This window comes from Haliaeetus leucocephalus, unplaced genomic scaffold, assembly GCF_000737465.1.
Source record: "Haliaeetus leucocephalus isolate CR32 unplaced genomic scaffold, Haliaeetus_leucocephalus-4.0 Scaffold206, whole genome shotgun sequence".
Lineage (NCBI taxonomy): Eukaryota > Metazoa > Chordata > Aves > Accipitriformes > Accipitridae > Haliaeetus > Haliaeetus leucocephalus.
In genome coordinates this window covers 4,674,979-4,691,865 of record NW_010972642.1, presented here as the reverse complement: position 1 = coordinate 4,691,865, position 16,887 = coordinate 4,674,979, and the positions used below count along the sequence as shown (strand labels likewise).

The 16,887-nt window shown below is 46.6% G+C and overlaps 1 protein-coding gene across 4 annotated transcripts in view; it reads right to left on the bottom strand.

The window, feature by feature from the left end:
• Positions 1 to 9,324: 9,324 nt before the first annotated feature.
• LOC104830916 (aldose reductase-like) overlaps positions 9,325 to 16,887 on the bottom strand; it is a 7,808-nt gene continuing 245 nt past the window's right edge. The window contains exons 2-10 of one of the 4 annotated variants that reach the window (XM_010566133.1): positions 16,511 to 16,678; positions 15,125 to 15,241; positions 13,770 to 13,847; positions 13,008 to 13,130; positions 12,398 to 12,498; positions 12,148 to 12,229; positions 11,544 to 11,627; positions 10,713 to 10,795; positions 9,325 to 9,964 (exon numbers count right to left, since the gene is read on the bottom strand). In XM_010566133.1, the coding sequence (XP_010564435.1) occupies positions 9,922 to 9,964; positions 10,713 to 10,795; positions 11,544 to 11,627; positions 12,148 to 12,229; positions 12,398 to 12,498; positions 13,008 to 13,130; positions 13,770 to 13,847; positions 15,125 to 15,241; positions 16,511 to 16,678 (879 nt within the window). In that variant the 3' untranslated portion in view covers positions 9,325 to 9,921. Of the gene's footprint in view, positions 9,965 to 10,712; positions 10,796 to 11,543; positions 11,628 to 11,719; positions 11,952 to 12,147; positions 12,230 to 12,397; positions 12,499 to 13,007; positions 13,131 to 13,769; positions 13,848 to 15,124; positions 15,242 to 16,510; positions 16,679 to 16,887 lie in introns of those variants that run through there. The other 3 variants (XM_010566134.1, XM_010566135.1, XR_774265.1) reach the window with 3 other exon arrangements.

Below are 16,887 nucleotides of genomic sequence, written 5' to 3'. Positions count from 1 at the left end.
GCTGTCTCCCGGTCCGCCGCTGTGGGGCCCGGGCCCTCTGCGGCCCACGGCGGGGGTCCGGGGCGGCGGCTGAGGGCCGACGGAGGCCGCGCCTGCGACCCCCGGCGCCGGGGTGAGCGCCACGCAGCCGGCCGGGTTGTGTCAGGAGGTGCTTAAACCGGGGCTGCGCTAACTTGACGGGAAGGGCGTTCAGTAGGGCTCCCCGGCTGGTAGCCCTCCCGCAGCACCTCGGTCCCTGGATGTCACACCTCAGCCGTCGCCGGGATGGGGGTGACAGAGGAGGGGACGTGAGACAGAGGCGTCTCCCTGCGCCCTGAGAGCTGTTTGCGGGTTGCGTGCCTCAGGCTGGAGGGCTGAGCCCCTTGCTGGAGCAGCACGTCCCCACGACGGGGATGGTGGCCTGGGCTGGTCCCCCTTGCTGGGGCCTTCTGACCCTGCTGTGCTGATACAGCGAGACGGCTAGAGAAACCTCGGCGTGGCTGGCTTGTGAGAGTGGGGAGAACCTGTTTCCTGCTCCAGATGGGACAAATGCAGCTTTCACTTCAAGGGAGAGTGAGCTGTGGCTTAGGAGTATGTTTGGATAAAGTCAGTTTAAAAACAGAACTTTATTTTGCATGTTGGGAGAGGTTTTTTTTAAGTGTTTTGAATGTTGCAGAAGAGAAACAGTGACTTTTTAATGAGTGACATAACGATCAAATTGTCCCTCTCTCTTTAGGGAGGTGCTGAGGGCATTTCAGAATAAAATGCATGATTGTAATCATACATGGTAGGTAGCCAGTAATCTCACATCAGAAACTGGGTTTGAAATTTTTGCAGACAAGCGTATGCTGTTCTGCTGAAGAGGTTGCAGCGCAGTGGAAAAAACCAGACTTGCCCGGGAGGCTTTGCTGCTTCCTCAGATATGGAGAGTTTCTTCAGGTGTGAGTGTTTGCTCTGGGTGCCTCTCCCACGGCAAAGGCCCCTGCTCTCTACAGCCTGGTATTTTTTGCTCCATTTAACTAAGGGCAGGCAAGATAATTGGTTTTCCTCTTTAATGTTCCTCCTGTTTTGTGTCAGCGCCATCAGCCATCCCCGGCAGGATGCAATGTGTTTTCACATGTGCTTTCACTTGGATCATGAAAACGTTATATAACTCAGTGCTTATCTCTTTTGGGTTCAGTTTTCCCTGGCGGTTTCTAGTCAGAGAGATGTCTCCATCCTGTCACAAGAGGCTTCAGGGAGAAGTTCTGTATTTTGTTTTTGCTGTTTGCTCTCGCGAGTGGAAGACTTTCCCCTCACGGCTGTAAGGCAGGTCAGCTTTCTGCTGTTTACCTCTCCCCAAGGCCTGGCGGGGGCCATCACATGGTGGCAGGGCCTTGGGGGAAGAAATACTGTGTGTGTCACCAGGTGACAGCTAGCCCAGTAAATCTTGTGCGCTGTGTCCTTGATAACATGGCCAGCTGTTTCTTTACAGTGAGTGCTGGCAACGAGGAACTGCGCAGGGGAGGAGGATGGTTGTTCTTTTTCTTTTTTGTTCTTGATCCACATGAGAGGTTTTGCCCTGAAACAGGATGCGTAGTGTCATGAGTTCTTTGGTTTGCTGACGTCGCATTTAGTAACTGTAATTTCACCACAAATTGTGACTTTGGAGACCAGCAGTGTTTGGTACCTGAGAAGAACAGGGCCCAGAATAATGGAAGTGGGTATGTCCTTGTGGAGGCAGTCTTTACCGGCAGAGACCCTGTGGCCTGCTGAAAAAGCACAAAGGCTTTTTTTTTTTTTTTTTTTTTTTGAGGAGGTGACAGAGTTGCAAGGTGTGGTCATCTCTATTCGTAAGGGGGAGAGCCGTGGGGGTCTGCAGCTTTAGGGCTACTGACAGACACAGGCATAGCTTAAACCAGTGTTCTGAGGTGAGGGCGTGCGGGTTTCAAGCTTGAATCCCTGTGAAGGGGAGCGGGACCTTCTGCCTTGCTTATAGCCTTTAAAAGGGGAGGTTTATCTTGCTCGGTGGGGTGCTCCAGTTCACCCTCTGGGTGCCAGCAAGCAGACCTGAGGGTCTTGGCTGAAGCTGACTGTAGAAGACCTCGGCCTCTTTTTCGCTCCGAGCTCAAATCAAGCCAGGAGCGTATCTTGGTGGATCTCCCATCTTCTCAGAGTTGATGAGGCTTTTTTTTTCCACACTAGTATTTGTCCGTTAATCCCCTCTGCTTCAAAACCACACCCCAGGCACAGCCAAGCGCTGAGGAAGCGCTCCCGCCGCCTGTGGCAGTTACTGGGTGGGAAGGGCAGGTTTAGCCCTGCGGGGGGGGGAGACCTGGGCAGGAGGAAACTGCCAACTGCCCCAGGCCGGTCAGAACCGCTTCTGGCCGGCTCTGAAACTGGTGCTGCCACCTGGGGTGATGGGAAGAGCCCGCGTGGCCCCCCCCCCCAGTCCCCCAGCTAGGGGAGAAGGAAGGCAGCACCTCACCCCGAAGGGGCTGGCTGCTGAGGGGCCTGTGGCCTGGGCCACCCCCGCCGGGCAGCGGCAACCCTGGGGACAGCAGCCTGCCCACCCGGCAGCACCAAGGCACGACAGGCAGCACTGAGCGGTAAAGGGAAGCATCAGGCATCCAGCCCCACCCTCCGAGCCACCCTCACCTCAGGGGGGGCATTGGGACGGACTGGGTGTAATCTGTGGTGAAAATGGGGGAAGCGGAGAGGGGGACAGAGGGCATTGGTGTTTGGCTTAGAGGCTGGGGAAGGTGGAGAAAGGTGTTTACTGTTTTGTTCTTCTGTGTTCTTTTTTGCCCCCTCAGTACCTGAATTGGTGAAATGAAGTCTGTCTTAACTGGCGATAAATCAGCTTAGATTGCCCTGAGATGAGACTGTTTTGCCTGGGACGGTAGCTGTTGGAGAATGCGTGTGACACCCAGCCCTGTCACGGCCTGGAACTGGAGCAATGAGAAGAACTCTGGAAGAAGCCATGATCCTGGTCCTGGGAATACGTGGTGGTGGAAGTGGCACAGCCAGTGTGTGTCCAGGGGTGAGTGCAGACAGTGTACGAGCAGCTGCAGAAAGGAGAGACCTGGGGAGACTATTGCTGGGTGGGAATGTGATTGGGAAGAGATAGACAGGTGCTTCATCCAAGCCCGTACCCCAGTGGCCTGGTGTAGTGCTGTCTCCACATGTAGGTTCCAAATGCACAGGTCGGGGAGCTGCAGAGGTGCTGGCTGTGAAACATGGGGAGAAAGGCATGCTGCTGTGATGTGGCTGTGTGCTGGGGCTTGCCATGTGCTGCAAATGGGGCTTCAGAGAGACCAGGACTGCTTAGCAGAACGGGGGAGTCAGGCTGATGATTTTTGTTGGAGTAATGTGCATTAACAAGTGCTCGGGGCAAAGGAGAGGCCCTTGGTCAGAAGTGAGCAATAGCGCTGAATTGGCCAGATGGAAAGCTGCGTGCCAGGTAGGCCAAGCTGCAGTTGCAGGAGCAGCAAGTTATCTTAAAGTGATTACCTCAGAGGGGGACCCTGGCACCTCTGAGGGGAAACAGAGAACTGATGGCAAAGTAAAAACAAAGCCCTTTCAGGCAGCCTGAGTTGCAAGGTTAAGTAGATCTGTGGAGATGGGAGTGCTGCTCCCCAGAGTGTGAGCGCTCTCTTGACAGTCCTTTGTTCAGAATTAAACTACAGAAATGCTGAACACTTGCAGCAACTGGTGTCCCTGCAGTGGCTGTGGTGGTGCTGGGAAGCCAGAGCAAATGGGATACAGCTTTTGTCGTGGAAGAGCAGAGTTCTGGGGTGTTTGAGCTCTATGCTACTTGCAAGCACTGCCCTGCACAAGAGAGGAAGGTTTTAGGATCTGCTAGTGAAGGGCTGTGTGGAGCAATGGCCCGATCCTGCTGAACCCACAGATGAGACACACCCACAGAGGGACTGGGAAGAAGCAGGTAATCTGCCATTGCTTGGACTGCTGGATTGTGTTTACAGGCAAGGAGGAAGGGACCTTGAAAAAGTGGAGATCACTGATGCCATGGCCTGAAAGCTCCAAGGTCTGAGCACAGTAACTACTGCCCCTCTGGTATCACCTGATAAGCTGGTGGCGCGTCAAGGAGTGACTTAAATGTATTGTACTGGAGGGAGCATGCCAGAAGACAGGCAGGAGATTAGTGGCATGGCCAAGGATAATGCTGGGAGTCCAGTAGTATGGTTGACCTTGGAAAAAGTTTTAGAAGGGGTTGGAAAGTATATGTTAAGATTGTTGGAGTTGTTGTTGATCCTGATAATTTTATCTGCTAGGGGAGGGGTGGGTTTGTGATGTGTGTTACGTTCACATTGGTGAGATGTTAACTACACTAGTCTGGTCTGCTGGGACAAGGGATGGAGTTTATAATGAATATACATTAAGATTGTGATGATGTTAAAGGTACAGTTTATATAAGGGTGAAACAATTCTTAATATATTTTTCAATAAGGTGAAGGGTGGAATGTAAAGGACACAAATTGCAGGGGATGGCAGTGGTGACCTGTGTGGAGACCATGAACTGCTCAGTGTCAGCCAGAACCAGTTACCTCCAACACCAATGTAAACACTATGTCATACCAAAATTTAAACCCACGGTGCCCTGGCTTAGACACACTGTTGGAAATACAGGTGCACAATTTGAAAGAGATCCATGCTGAAAGGGCTTACTTCTGAGGGGACTGCAGCTGGTGGATGAGCCATGCTGGAGCAAGGAAACCCCTGAAGGCACTGTGGCCACTGGGTGACCTATGCTGGAGAAGGCATACCACTGAAAAGACAGCGGTCTAAACCTTTGGCTCTCCCTGCACCACAGCAAACATTGTACCTTTACTATTCAATAAAAATGGGTATTTGGTCTCAGCAGAGCTGTTTCACCTCAGCCTGGGGATTGCTGAGGGTTTTATGGGTTGCTTCCTTCAGGAAGCTGCAAAACAAATGTTCTTGGATTACGTGTTGATGAATTGAAAGTGGAAATTTTGGGAAGAAGGTCCTAAGGTGCCTCTTTTCTTGAACAGAGTTTTTACTATTTTTCCATGAAACCCAGTGTGCAACTTTATGATTATGTGTTTGGTCACCTGCCCAGTAGGAGGAAACAGAAAGGTGACACAGCCACAAAAGCAAATACTTCCTCATCTCACTTGGTGGTGTTGTTAAAGGAGCCTTGATTGTTTTGATGGCTTGAATTTGGGCATCAGGTGGAAAGGAGGTTTGGGGATCAGTTCCTTGAGACCTACTCTGCATGTCCCCTGTGCCAGATATGCTCCAGAGTGGGTGTCTGTGCGTGTAGGCGTATGTGGGGAACTCGGGTGTCCAGCTCTGCTGTCACTGGGACTTGTGTCTCTGCACCATGCCTTCTGGGACTGGGATCTGCCAGAGGCGGAGAGGCCAAAGGGGTTGGTGGGCTCAGACCCAGCCGCTCCCCCATGGGGGTGAGCAAGCCCCTGATACTGCAGTGCTGTGGGAGGGCTTGGGACCCCCAGCTGCAGCCCTGGGGCTGTGGGGCCAGGGCAGTGGTGGGAGGGGGTTGCTGGGCTGAAGGGGGCTGCTGGAGGAGGTGGTTGGAACCAGATGGGCCATCGTACCTGAGCACCTGTCCTGGGCTGGGTGCCCTGGGCTCAGAGCATTTGGTGCTGCCAGGGAATTGGCCGTCGAGGCAGGGCCGGCGGGGAGGCCGGCAGTTCGGGCGCAGCGCCGAGGGGCTGAGCCTCCCCTGCGAGGAGGCAGACACCCAAGTCTTGTGGCGTCTGAAATGCCCCCCAGCACTGCTGGGGGGTGGTGGCCAGCGAGGAGGGGGCAAGGCGGGTCTCCTCTGAGGGCTGGCTGCCCTCTGGTGCCCGCAGGGGAAAGTGCCGAGTGGCTTTGCTGTCCCAGGGAGGATTCGTGTCCCCAAGGTGCAGGTGAGTGCGGGCGACCCGTGCATACTTCACCTTTGTTCCCAGGGGAGAGGGTGCATGAAGTCTAGAGAACCTAAACAGAGCAAGTCAGGTCTGAACCAAGGGCAGCTCCCACCATGGGTGTAATGGATCATGCTGAAGGCTGCTGTCTTGTTCAGCCCAAATCTCCCTTGGCAGTGATGGGAGCTTAGAAGTTGGCCCTCAGGTGGGTACCTAAAGTTAGAGGAGATGATTCCCCAGTAGAGACACTTCAGCAGCTGCCTGTGACTTCGGAGAAAAGGCCAAGGACAGCTGTGCAGAGTGCATCTGAAATACAAAGCATATCTTAAAAACAGAACAGCAAGTAAATTCTCATTTCTTTTGTTTGGCTGCAGTAGGTTAACATCTATTAGTTCTGTACAGAAGCACTAAAAATACTTGTACTGCATTCCTCTGCCACATTTTGTTTCTGTCCCAGGGGGTTGTATATTACCGTCTTTTGGAAGTTTTAGTCTGAGAAAAATTTAACAGTTTTATCTGCAAAAAGCAGCATATCAAACTCAACAGAGCTAGTAAAGAACAAACTCAGTTCCTAAAGTCAAATAGTATTGGGGGTCCAGCATCCTGTCTCACTTCTAACTATAATGTCTACACAGGAGCATAAACACTCACACTTTCAAAGCAAAAGATCTTTTTGGTCAGGCAGGAATCTTTTATTTCATTGCTGCATTTAAAGATCAGTTTTCTCAAATATAGGCACTTGAATGAAATGGCAGGTGCAAGTTCTGAGTTTTTTGTTTGGGGTTTGGGTTTTTTTTTTTTGCTTGTTAACAATTTTCCATATAAGGATAGAATTTTACAACTAGCAATAATTTGAAGCACATGTTGAAATTGTGTTGTATCCAAAATCCACCACGCTGTTGTATTCTGACACATAGGAGAAAGCTTGTATAAAAATACTGCCGAGCATGCACCTGTATGTTTTCTGCATGTGGATTTTTTTTCTTTTTTTAAGAAAGGGATAAATATTAAAAAAAAAAAACACAAAACCCCAAACCACACAAACCCTTTCTCAGTTAGTTCTGGCATGGTGAAACTCCTGGTTGTCTCACTCATCCTAAGGAAGATAGTCTTTAGTTCACATTTCTCAGAGATTTTTCTCCAGTGCTCAGAACTGCTGGATATCCTCCTTAGCCTGTTGTGTTGATGCAAGATAAAGTATAAATGTGAATGTGTAGTTCAAAGTCTCTCTCTGTTTTCTCCTTAATTCCGCATTTTGGCAGAGAATTATGAAAGCTCACATTTTATTCTTTAGAATAATTTTACTGTATCCTTCTTTCAAAAAAGAAACAACAACAACAAAATAATCACTGAATACATATCCTGTGACTTCATTGGCTGCAGGTGGAAGGATGTAATAAGAAAGCTAGATAAATTGATAGGAAGAATATCAGACCAAGCTCTGGAGGAGGGCAGATATGACCATCTTCAGTATTCTGCATTAGAAGGGTACTCCTTGTGAGTTTTGCACCTCAAGGGAATAAGACTTAATTTCAACCATATTTTTTTTTAATATTAGATAAATTCTAGGGACTTATATACATATATTTTAGAATATCTTATGTCATCTCAAATTATCAGTGTACCGAGACAAACATTTGCACATTGTGTTTTTTTCCTGTTGGAATGAGTGAGAACAAGTACTAACACCACCTAAAGTTGTAATGTATCTGAGGTTCATTGTCCTGTCTCTCCCAGAACCATAACACTGAAGCCAAAAATGCAAGTCTTCTTCACACTTCATTTGAAAACAAAAGCTTCTTTCTTTTTAATCACATAAAAAGACTAAGTTCTTTTTGCATTTGTCACGGGGTAAGGGAGCACCAGGTAACGTGACACTGCTAAGCTGAATTCACCAAGTGGACTAATGGAGGAATAGCCTGTCAGGAAGAGTGTTACAGAGGCACAGGAGTCTTGGTACATGTAAGCTATGGATGTGAAAGTGATAGAAGAACAATACCTGGAAGTACTCACAAGACATAACATTCTGTCCCTCATCTACTATACCAGCGAGTCAGTGTGGTCTCACCTGGGGGAAATGCAACACTCTGACCTGTCTTAGTGTCAGGCTCTGGGCAGTGGCTCAGCACGAACACCTACCATTACACCTTGTCTCCACATCATTTTGGATACCTGTGGAGTGATGTTTCCCCATAGTCTGTTTTATTGTGGGTTTTTAAAGCTAGATGCTAGCACAGGCTGGCAGCCAGATCAGTCTACACTATTACCATATAGTTTCCAGGTGTATATACCAAAACTGCTTACGCAATTCTTGTTTGCACTGGCTGGTCAGCCATGGTTCATTATATGCAGTTATTCTACTCCTGATCGAGGCAAGATCTTGATGCTCCTGTGCCATTCAACCTCTCAGCCTTTCTGTCATCTGTCAAGTATCTTTCATACATGCACTCATACTTACAAACTAGTAATGTACAATGCAAGTACCTCAAGCTTGTAGAAGTGTATTCACTTGTTGCACACCAAATTGTAATAGAAGTTAGTATGGCACAAACAGTCAGTCAGCATCGTGTCCTAATACTATTAACCTTTACAAAAGCAGGTTTCTGTTGTCTAGTTCTCAAGCAAGTTTCCAAAACCACCTTCTTGCTCAAGATACAACTCAAATTTCATATGCTTTTCTCAGACCCTACAGCTTGATCTGGTGTGGATGTTATAGACCAGAATGCAGTAGTTGTACTGCAGATGCCCTATGTCCACCAGCCCAAGGCACATTGCACTTAACAGTCCCCTGAAGTACCATGCTGTTGCAACACCTCCTAGCAATCCTAGCACTGCCCAGCAAGGCTCACCTGCATCCTCCACCATGAAGGACAGGCTTTGTCAGGGGAAAGCTTTACTCATACATACAGTTACAGTTAAGAGAAACCTGTCCCAGTGACCATTCCACTGACTCAGCACAGCATAGCCTGGAGGGAACATAACACTTCCTCCAGTGTCAGGCTCTGGGGCAGCAGCTCAGTATTAACAGTTCCACCTTGCACCCTCTGCTTCTATGCAGTACCAGGCACCTGCTTAATGCAGTCTCCCCTCTCCTCCCAGTATCTGTTACTCTGGGCTTTTAACAGCCAGATGTCAGCACAGGTTACCAACCAAATCAGTCCACAGTGATACCACTGTACAGCTATCCAGCAGTTTCAGGTGTTGGTCTCCTGTTGCTTGTTGATCCACAGTCCGTACTAAGGCCTGTCATACTTGGCTGTTCTTGTCAGCATTGCTCTGTCAACCAAAGCTTACTGCACCAAGTAATTCAACTTTTGATCAAGACAAGATCTTGATGCTCCTGTGACATCATTTAAAATGGAATATGGATAATGGTTTCCATTGACACTGTTGATGCCAGTGGCTTGGTTTATCAATTTTTCACATTAGAACAGAACTTCAAAACCAGCAGTAATCTAAACATTTTTTATTTGGATAAGAATAAAATTGAACACTAATTTCTATCCAGTTTTAGCCTGTAAAAGAGTTCAACTGAAATAAGGCCCAGTATGAGTTGGTATACATGTGCAGGTCTGGACATTTCTCCCATTTATTCTTCTTTCCCAGAAAGCTTTGGGCTGTGCTCTAGAAGTTAATTGTTGTCTTTTATCTTCAGGCAGTGATTATGTAGTTCATTCTTTCAGGATTTTTCTTCTGTGCTCACATATCCTTACCCTGCAGCCTTAAGTGGTGTTGATGCAAGACAGAAGATAAAAAAAGAATCAGTTGCTAGTTCATTCTTTGTGTTTTCTGCTTTGCTATTTCAGCCATGCAGAGACATTCATCTAGTGAGTAGACAATTATTATATCCCACATTTTGTTCTTCAGAACAATTTTACTATTTCCTTCTACCAAAGAAGAAAAACCCAAACAAAGTCACTGAATACATATACTATGCCTTTGCTGGCAGGAGACGTACAGTGTGCAAGCTATATAGCGGACAACTCTAGGCAATGGTAGATGCTCAATAGACCCCAGAGGCCTGCAGGAAGGCAGGATAAAACTGTCTTCAGTATTCTGCATTGAAAGGGTACTCCTTGTGATTTTTGCACCTGGAGGAAATCAAATATGAAAGATTACTCTCAAGGCTGAAATAAATGCTATGTAGAACTACACTGGGTGTATAGAGGAGTCTTCAAGGGAGGCTCTGAACTGTGTAACTGCAGAATGAATTTAAGAGACCTATTAGTATAGAAATGGCATACATGACCAACAAGTTCAAGTCTTTTACTGTTATTCAGGCACTGAACAGTGGTCAGACCAGGTTACTTTGTAGATAAAGAATTCAGCTGCTGTCGGAGAAAACAGCAGTTTCTGTGGCCTTTCAGCCAAGACTTGCTTGTCTTGCTAGAGGCTTCCAAGGTGCACATCTGCAAGTAGTCATTCTTCATCCTGCACTTCAGATGGTCTTTCCCTCCCCCAACCACGTACGGAAGAGCTGACATCACTTTATAACTCACAGAAAAAAAACCAAAACACCCATAAATTTAAAACTGCCTAATGCTCATTTCTCCAATATGGACATAGCCAAAGTTATCAACTAGAACCCTGCTTTGGAATTCCAGGCACAGTTTCCTGGATAAAGGATTCACAGTGAACACATAGTATGACTTATACTCATCCTTTAGTCAATCAAGTGAAAATATAACTCCACTAAGATGTTAAATAACAGCTACTTCCTCCCCCAAATGATTTCAGATTTCAAAATATACCCAATTTAAACAGCTATGCCAGTACCTGTGAGATCAGAATAAAGATTATTGAAAATTAAGACTTTGAAGGAAACAAGCTGTCACTTACGTGATCATTTCACAGATCCTCCAGTTTCTGTTTAAGCTGAGAAGGGCTGCCATCTCCTCTTTAGTCAATTCAAAGTCAAACACCTAAAAGAGAAACAGCTGGAAATCACCTCTTTGAACAAATCAAATCAGAAGCAAGATTCACAAGATTAATAAACAAGTTCACATCAGAAAGGCTGCAGGCTAGAAATGATGGCTTCATGAGACAGGGAAAGGAAAAAGAAGTATCTTTGGATTTTCAAGACTCTACTGGCAGAGGGAAGAAACAAACAGAAGAGATTGCCAGTTGTAGTTACATGTGCCAGCTGTTCCAAGATGTTTGGTGAGCACCTTAGTGTTTCAGAATGCCTCTATTTGTGGAAGATGCATTTTCTCCAATTCCAAAGAAACATCTGGAAGACTTTCATATTTCAATAAATCCAGCTATGTTACTTCTGAAATCTTCATGTCCCATACCAGGAAAAAAACCCTGACTTAACAGTCAGAGGAGCGATGTGGTTTATTGACACCAGGACTCTTCCCCTCACATTGCTTACTCCATATTTTGAGGAATGTTACTGCACTTGGGCTCCAGGCAAGCCCTGCCCACCACTTCATCCACAAGGAGACACTGTATAAGGTGCCTGATACAGTTATCAACATATTGTTTCCAAGAGCTCTGTCTATCTTTTCTCCAGTCCTAATGTAGCCCTAATTTCCAGACAGAGAGAAAAACCCCATCCTCTTGCCTGACAAGGACTTGGGAAGGGTGAGAAAGGATCACTGCTTGCTCTGCAGGGAGAAGGCATGCCATCCTCGAAGGGCAGCACCCAGCTCACTCGTAATCATTCACCTTGGAGTTCTCCACAATGCGCTGTGGTGTGACAGACTTGGGAATCGCAATCACATTTCTCTGGATCTGGAAGCGAAGGAGAACCTGCAGGAACAGATAACTGAGTCAGAGAAAGGATGGCTCCTGCTCTGGAGGAAGCAGAGCCTGTTCCAACAGCTGTTTTCCCTAAGCTATACCCATTTCTGCAGAGCTGCATTTCAAATCCTTCCTGTTGCTGTGGCCTAGGTAGCACTTCCGGGAGAGCAATGATGGAAGAGCCCACATGGAAGGCCTCCTTTCCTATCCAGTTTGGGACAGTTAACTCCTTTTCTTCCCACCTGGGCTTTTAGCAGTCCATGCAAGGCTTTCGTTCTCTGCAGGACTTTAGAGGGGAAGTGACATCTGTGAAGATGGGTCAAGAATCCTTTTCTGTCTGAGGGCCAAAGAAATAGTAGCAGCATATATTGTAGGCCACAGTGTAGGCAACCCACATTGCTTGTTAATGCCACAAAAGGGCACCACAATTCACAGGGAACACTGATAAAGGTTGTACCCTCTCTTCAGACATAGTTTCCTTAATGGCTGTGTTACTGGAAGGAGTACCCACTGTTTGGCACCTACCCACCTGCGCTGGGGTTTTGTTGTGCTTGGCTGCAATCTCTTTGATCTTGGGGTCATCCAGAAGACAAGGCTCCTCTGGCTTAGCCCTACACAGATGAAGAAAAGGAAGAAACAGCAAAGAATCACTCCAGAAAGATTCTACCTAGCATGAGTAATTTTTAAAAATAATAATATATATATACACCTGCACAATTACTCATTCAGTTAGTCTGAATGTTTCAAATTTAGACCATACTAACCCACTTGGAAATTACCTGTCAGGGCGTCCAAGGGGACAGTATGCTGTCACAGTGATCCCTTTGGATTGGCAATAGTTGATAAGCTTCTCCTGGGTGAGGTATGGATGACACTCAATCTGCCAACACAGGAGCAGAGACAGACAGTTGTAGAACTACTGTAGTGTTCCCATGCTCCAGAGTTGTTTTTTTTTTTCTGAATCCTGATTTCCTACTAACAGGCTGCCTTCATCCTACCCTACATGTGGTCTGTGTGACAATACAAAACTATAATTCTATAGGGCACAACTTTTGTGTTGAGTCCTTATGTGCTTTTTGGATTTTGTTCTGAGAGGCTTTATAAGAGTCAATGATTACAGTCAGAATGATAGCTTGTGTCTAGATTATTTATCCCTCCAGAGAGAATGCTTCATAGAAAAGCACTCCAGAATATGCAAAAAGTGGTTCAACAAGGTGAGACAAAAAGGAAATATACTGGTCTTTTTTGTACCAAGAAGTATCCACAGAGTGGGATTTAGAGTACATGCTGTGCCTACTTTGTTCTCCCTTTTTCTGTCTCCTCATTCAACTGTAATCAGATCTTCATAATCCCTGAAAACTATTCACCTGCAGTCACTTAGCAGTTTACCTGGTTATTTGCAGGCTTGTGCTTCAGTCCCGGCTTGTTCAAGATTCTTTCGGTCTGCTCACGGTTAAAGTTGGAGATTCCAATGGCTTTTACCAGACCAGCATCCACTAGCTCTTCCATGGCCTAACACAAAGTGGAGCAAAGTCAACATCCAGTGTACAAGATGTGACCTGAATACATTCTTCCTGATGTGGCTTGTTTCCCTTCATGGAAAGCACAAAACAACTGTTTGGACTTGCTGGGTTTTTGATTCTCAAGGGGAAAAGTGGGTACTGGTAGTATCTATGCCATATCTTCTGCCCAAAATATTTCTGAGACTGTGAAATTCACCGAATTACACAAGGAAAAGAAGACTCTAACTCTACTGTTGTCACAGCACTGGAGGGCTGTGTCCTAGGAGGATGGCAGGATCATAACCCAAGTGTCTTTCTGCAAAATCTGTCTGAGCAGTTCAAGAACTGCATGAGAACTATGCTGAAGAAAAATCATATAGTTACAGTCAAGTAAATAACTTTTTCTAGCCTCAGTCTGGTCTGCAGCTCCACTGAAAGTGATTGTGCAGCTCAGTAACTTGAGATACTAATCCACAGTGAATAGGAATAATAGCGTGTCTAAGCATGCACATTTTCAAAAGCTACCACATACTTTTGTGAATTCTTTCTAACTAATTCTGCATATATGCATGAGCCGTTCTGTGACTGCTGAAGCTAACACCACTGCTGAGGACAGAAGACATGACCCTTCCACTGTGGCTGAACTTACCTCCCACGTATGCAGAATATCTGTGTTGCTGGGTATAGACATGCCTTTGCCATCTGTGGGAAACAGCTCCTCTCCTGCCTGTCAGTGACAAAGAAAATGCTTGAAAATCTGTTGAGAAGTTTGCTTAATACCATGAGAGCTCACAACCACAATAGCTTAAACTTCTGGTGCAGGCAAGAACACTAATTTTTGTCTACATTCAGTCATTTCTTCCTGAGGAGTGGGAGCAATTTAAGGCATTTTTGCCAGTGACCATTCCCATAAAGACAGGTTTTTCTGCTGGACCCCTCAAAGTGATGACTTACCCAGACACCTACAGGGACACAAACGACTCAGAACTATAGCCTCCAGTCTCATACATGTTCACTTCATGTTTTGTTCTTTTGTGTCTGCTTCAGAAGAACTGTTTTTGTTCTTCTTCCAGGAGGGTGTAAGGGGACCTTGTTAGGTACTAGGAGCACACAGCTTTGGTCTACACAACATCAGATCTGCTCAAAAGAGGTATTATGTACAGTGACAGTTCTTCCATGACAAAGCTCAGCGTAAAGCTGCTAATTCTAGGAAATTAGAAGAGCCTTTGCGTACAAGTTATGAAAAGACACCAAGACTGAACTGCATTTAACAGCTCTTTGCTGCTGTAACCATGAGACAGTTTCATTTTCATGGCTTTGTTAACATAAAGCTAAAATAGAGTATGAAATAAAGATGAGCATCTCAAAAGCAACAGGTAGGATGGAAACTGATCAGACTGTAGTAGGACACAAAGGCTAAGACTAGAAATAGTCAAACTGAGGCATCAACTCCTTCGCTAATCTGTGAAAGAATTTAGGGCCCCAACAAGTTTCACCTTTTGAATTCCTGTCTCAGTGGAACAATACTAAGGCTCCGGCAGGCAAGGTCAGCTTAATCTGTACTGTATTAAGGACTTGATGATTAAAGAGAGAAATGGGAAACAGAAATATCTTCTCTTGCTCTGTGATTTTGTAACACACAGAGGAAGATTTCTTACAGGCAGCAGTTCAGCCCTTCTTCCCGCAAGGGGTAATTTTCAGATGAGCATACACTGATTGTAAGAGAGCACAGTCTGTCTTATGCTTGCAGCTAGGAGACCTGCCCCTAGTTTTCAGACCATCATTCCCAGGATCAAAGGGGTATGCAAGCAACAGTCTCAGAGGCAGAGATCAAGAGCCTGGCTCATATGGCCAGAGTAAAGCTGAGCACCAGAGCAGTGCTGGTACACACAACAGACACGTGATTCTCTCTCAGACAGGGCAATTGTTGGGCTGTAAAGCTATATAGCTCCCCAAAAGCTGTAGTCACAAGAAACAAAGCCAAGGGCATTGCTGCTACTGTACCTTCAAACCAAAAGGCCAGTGCACAAGGTAGAGATCCAGGTAATCCAGTTTCAGGTCAGCAAGAGTCTTCTGGCAGGCTCCCTTCACCAGAGGTTTGTCATGAAATGTGCACCATAGCTACAGAAAAAAAAGAAGGCACACCGTGACCTCCTGGGTTAAAAGCTCCTGGGTGCTCTCCTGCACAGGACAAAAATGCTCCATTTCCTTTGGAACACAATGTGGAATGAGGCCATCCTAGTGCTCTTCAGATGGGCCTTGCTCTGTGACGGGACTGGCCTGTGACACTGAAGGCAGCATGTGCAGTGGCAGCCCAGGTATTTGAGCAGGATCATAACAAAATCCTCTGGTTCCTTTAGTTAAGACATAATTTGTGCTACCCTCTTCTACACAGAGTCTGCCTTTGCAATAGGGGGCTTTTAAATGAAGACATATATCTGTCATTCCTGACATGCGTAAAACTCTTGCATTGAGTTAACAGGCAAAGCCAAGAAAATACAGAAAAGCCACAAAGAAACAGTTGGCACCAACATTTACCAAGGTACGAAGCAACTTCAGAATCCAGCTAAATAGCCTGTTTTTCTTAACAAGCAGGAGAAAGAGAACCCACCAACCACACCTTCCTTGGGACATGTGCTGAGCAGATTACACTGTCCCAAGGTGCCCAGAACCTCATCTTCCTCACACGGCAGAGACACCCCTTCGGCAGGACTGCAAGCCCGGCTGCTGGAACAAGCACCGGCCACTGCCAGGCTCATCTACTCTGCTGTGCTTTAGCAGTCAGTGCGGTGCCATTACCAAACTCGTTCTGCCTCTGTATCAGTCCTTTACAGCGAGCGATCTCAGACGTCTGCGTCTCTGGTTTCTACCTTGCTTGGTGCTATGTGGTCCACTCTACCTTTTTCTGCTTCCCTTCTTCTGCCTCAATGGGTCTGCAGATGGCCTCTCCTCATCCATCCCCCAGCACTTCTGGGTCTCCTCACCAGAGTGCGAGACCACAGCAAGGCTGTGGTGCTCAAGCTTTCTGTAGATTTTGGGGAGGAAATTGGAGTCTTGACTTCCTTCAGTGTTATTGGATTGACTAGGGAAGAAAAGAAAGCTGCCACCAGACAGTTAGAATACGGCTGATTCTTCTCCCTGCTCAAAGCTCACGGAAGTCACTCTTCCTATCCAATGGTTACAATAAGAAAAATTACTATTAGTGGACAGGAAAGAATCAAACGCTATTACTGTGCTGATGAAATGAAACAAGAAAGTTGTATCAGGAGTGATCTCATTTACATTATGAGCTTCTCCAGTGCTACACCATAAAACTACTTTAGTTTCCTACTGTAGCAATATCACAGGTAAAGCTGGTCTGTCTATGATCCAAGACCATCTGATTTTTACCTTACTGACAACGAAGAGGTCCTCTCGTTTCACAACGCCTTCCTTGATTTTCTGCTGGATCCCCTCCCCAACTTCCTTCTCATTCTGGTACACATAGGCACAGTCAAAGTGGCGGTACCCAGCATCGATGGCAGCCATCACTGCAGCTGCCACCTTACCTGGGGGGGACTGAAGGGAAAAAGGGTATGATACGCCTTGATTTGGGATTCTCACATGCTGCTCCTCAGGTAGCCAGAAGGCAGATAAACACACAAAGGGGCTTTAAGAGGAGCTTTTCCAAAAAGCTTTCTTGGGTGCGTACACACCTCGGGCAGAGGCAGCTGAGCTTCCAGCCAGCCTCCAGCCGCTCCTCTGCAACCCCACTCCCAGGCAGGGCT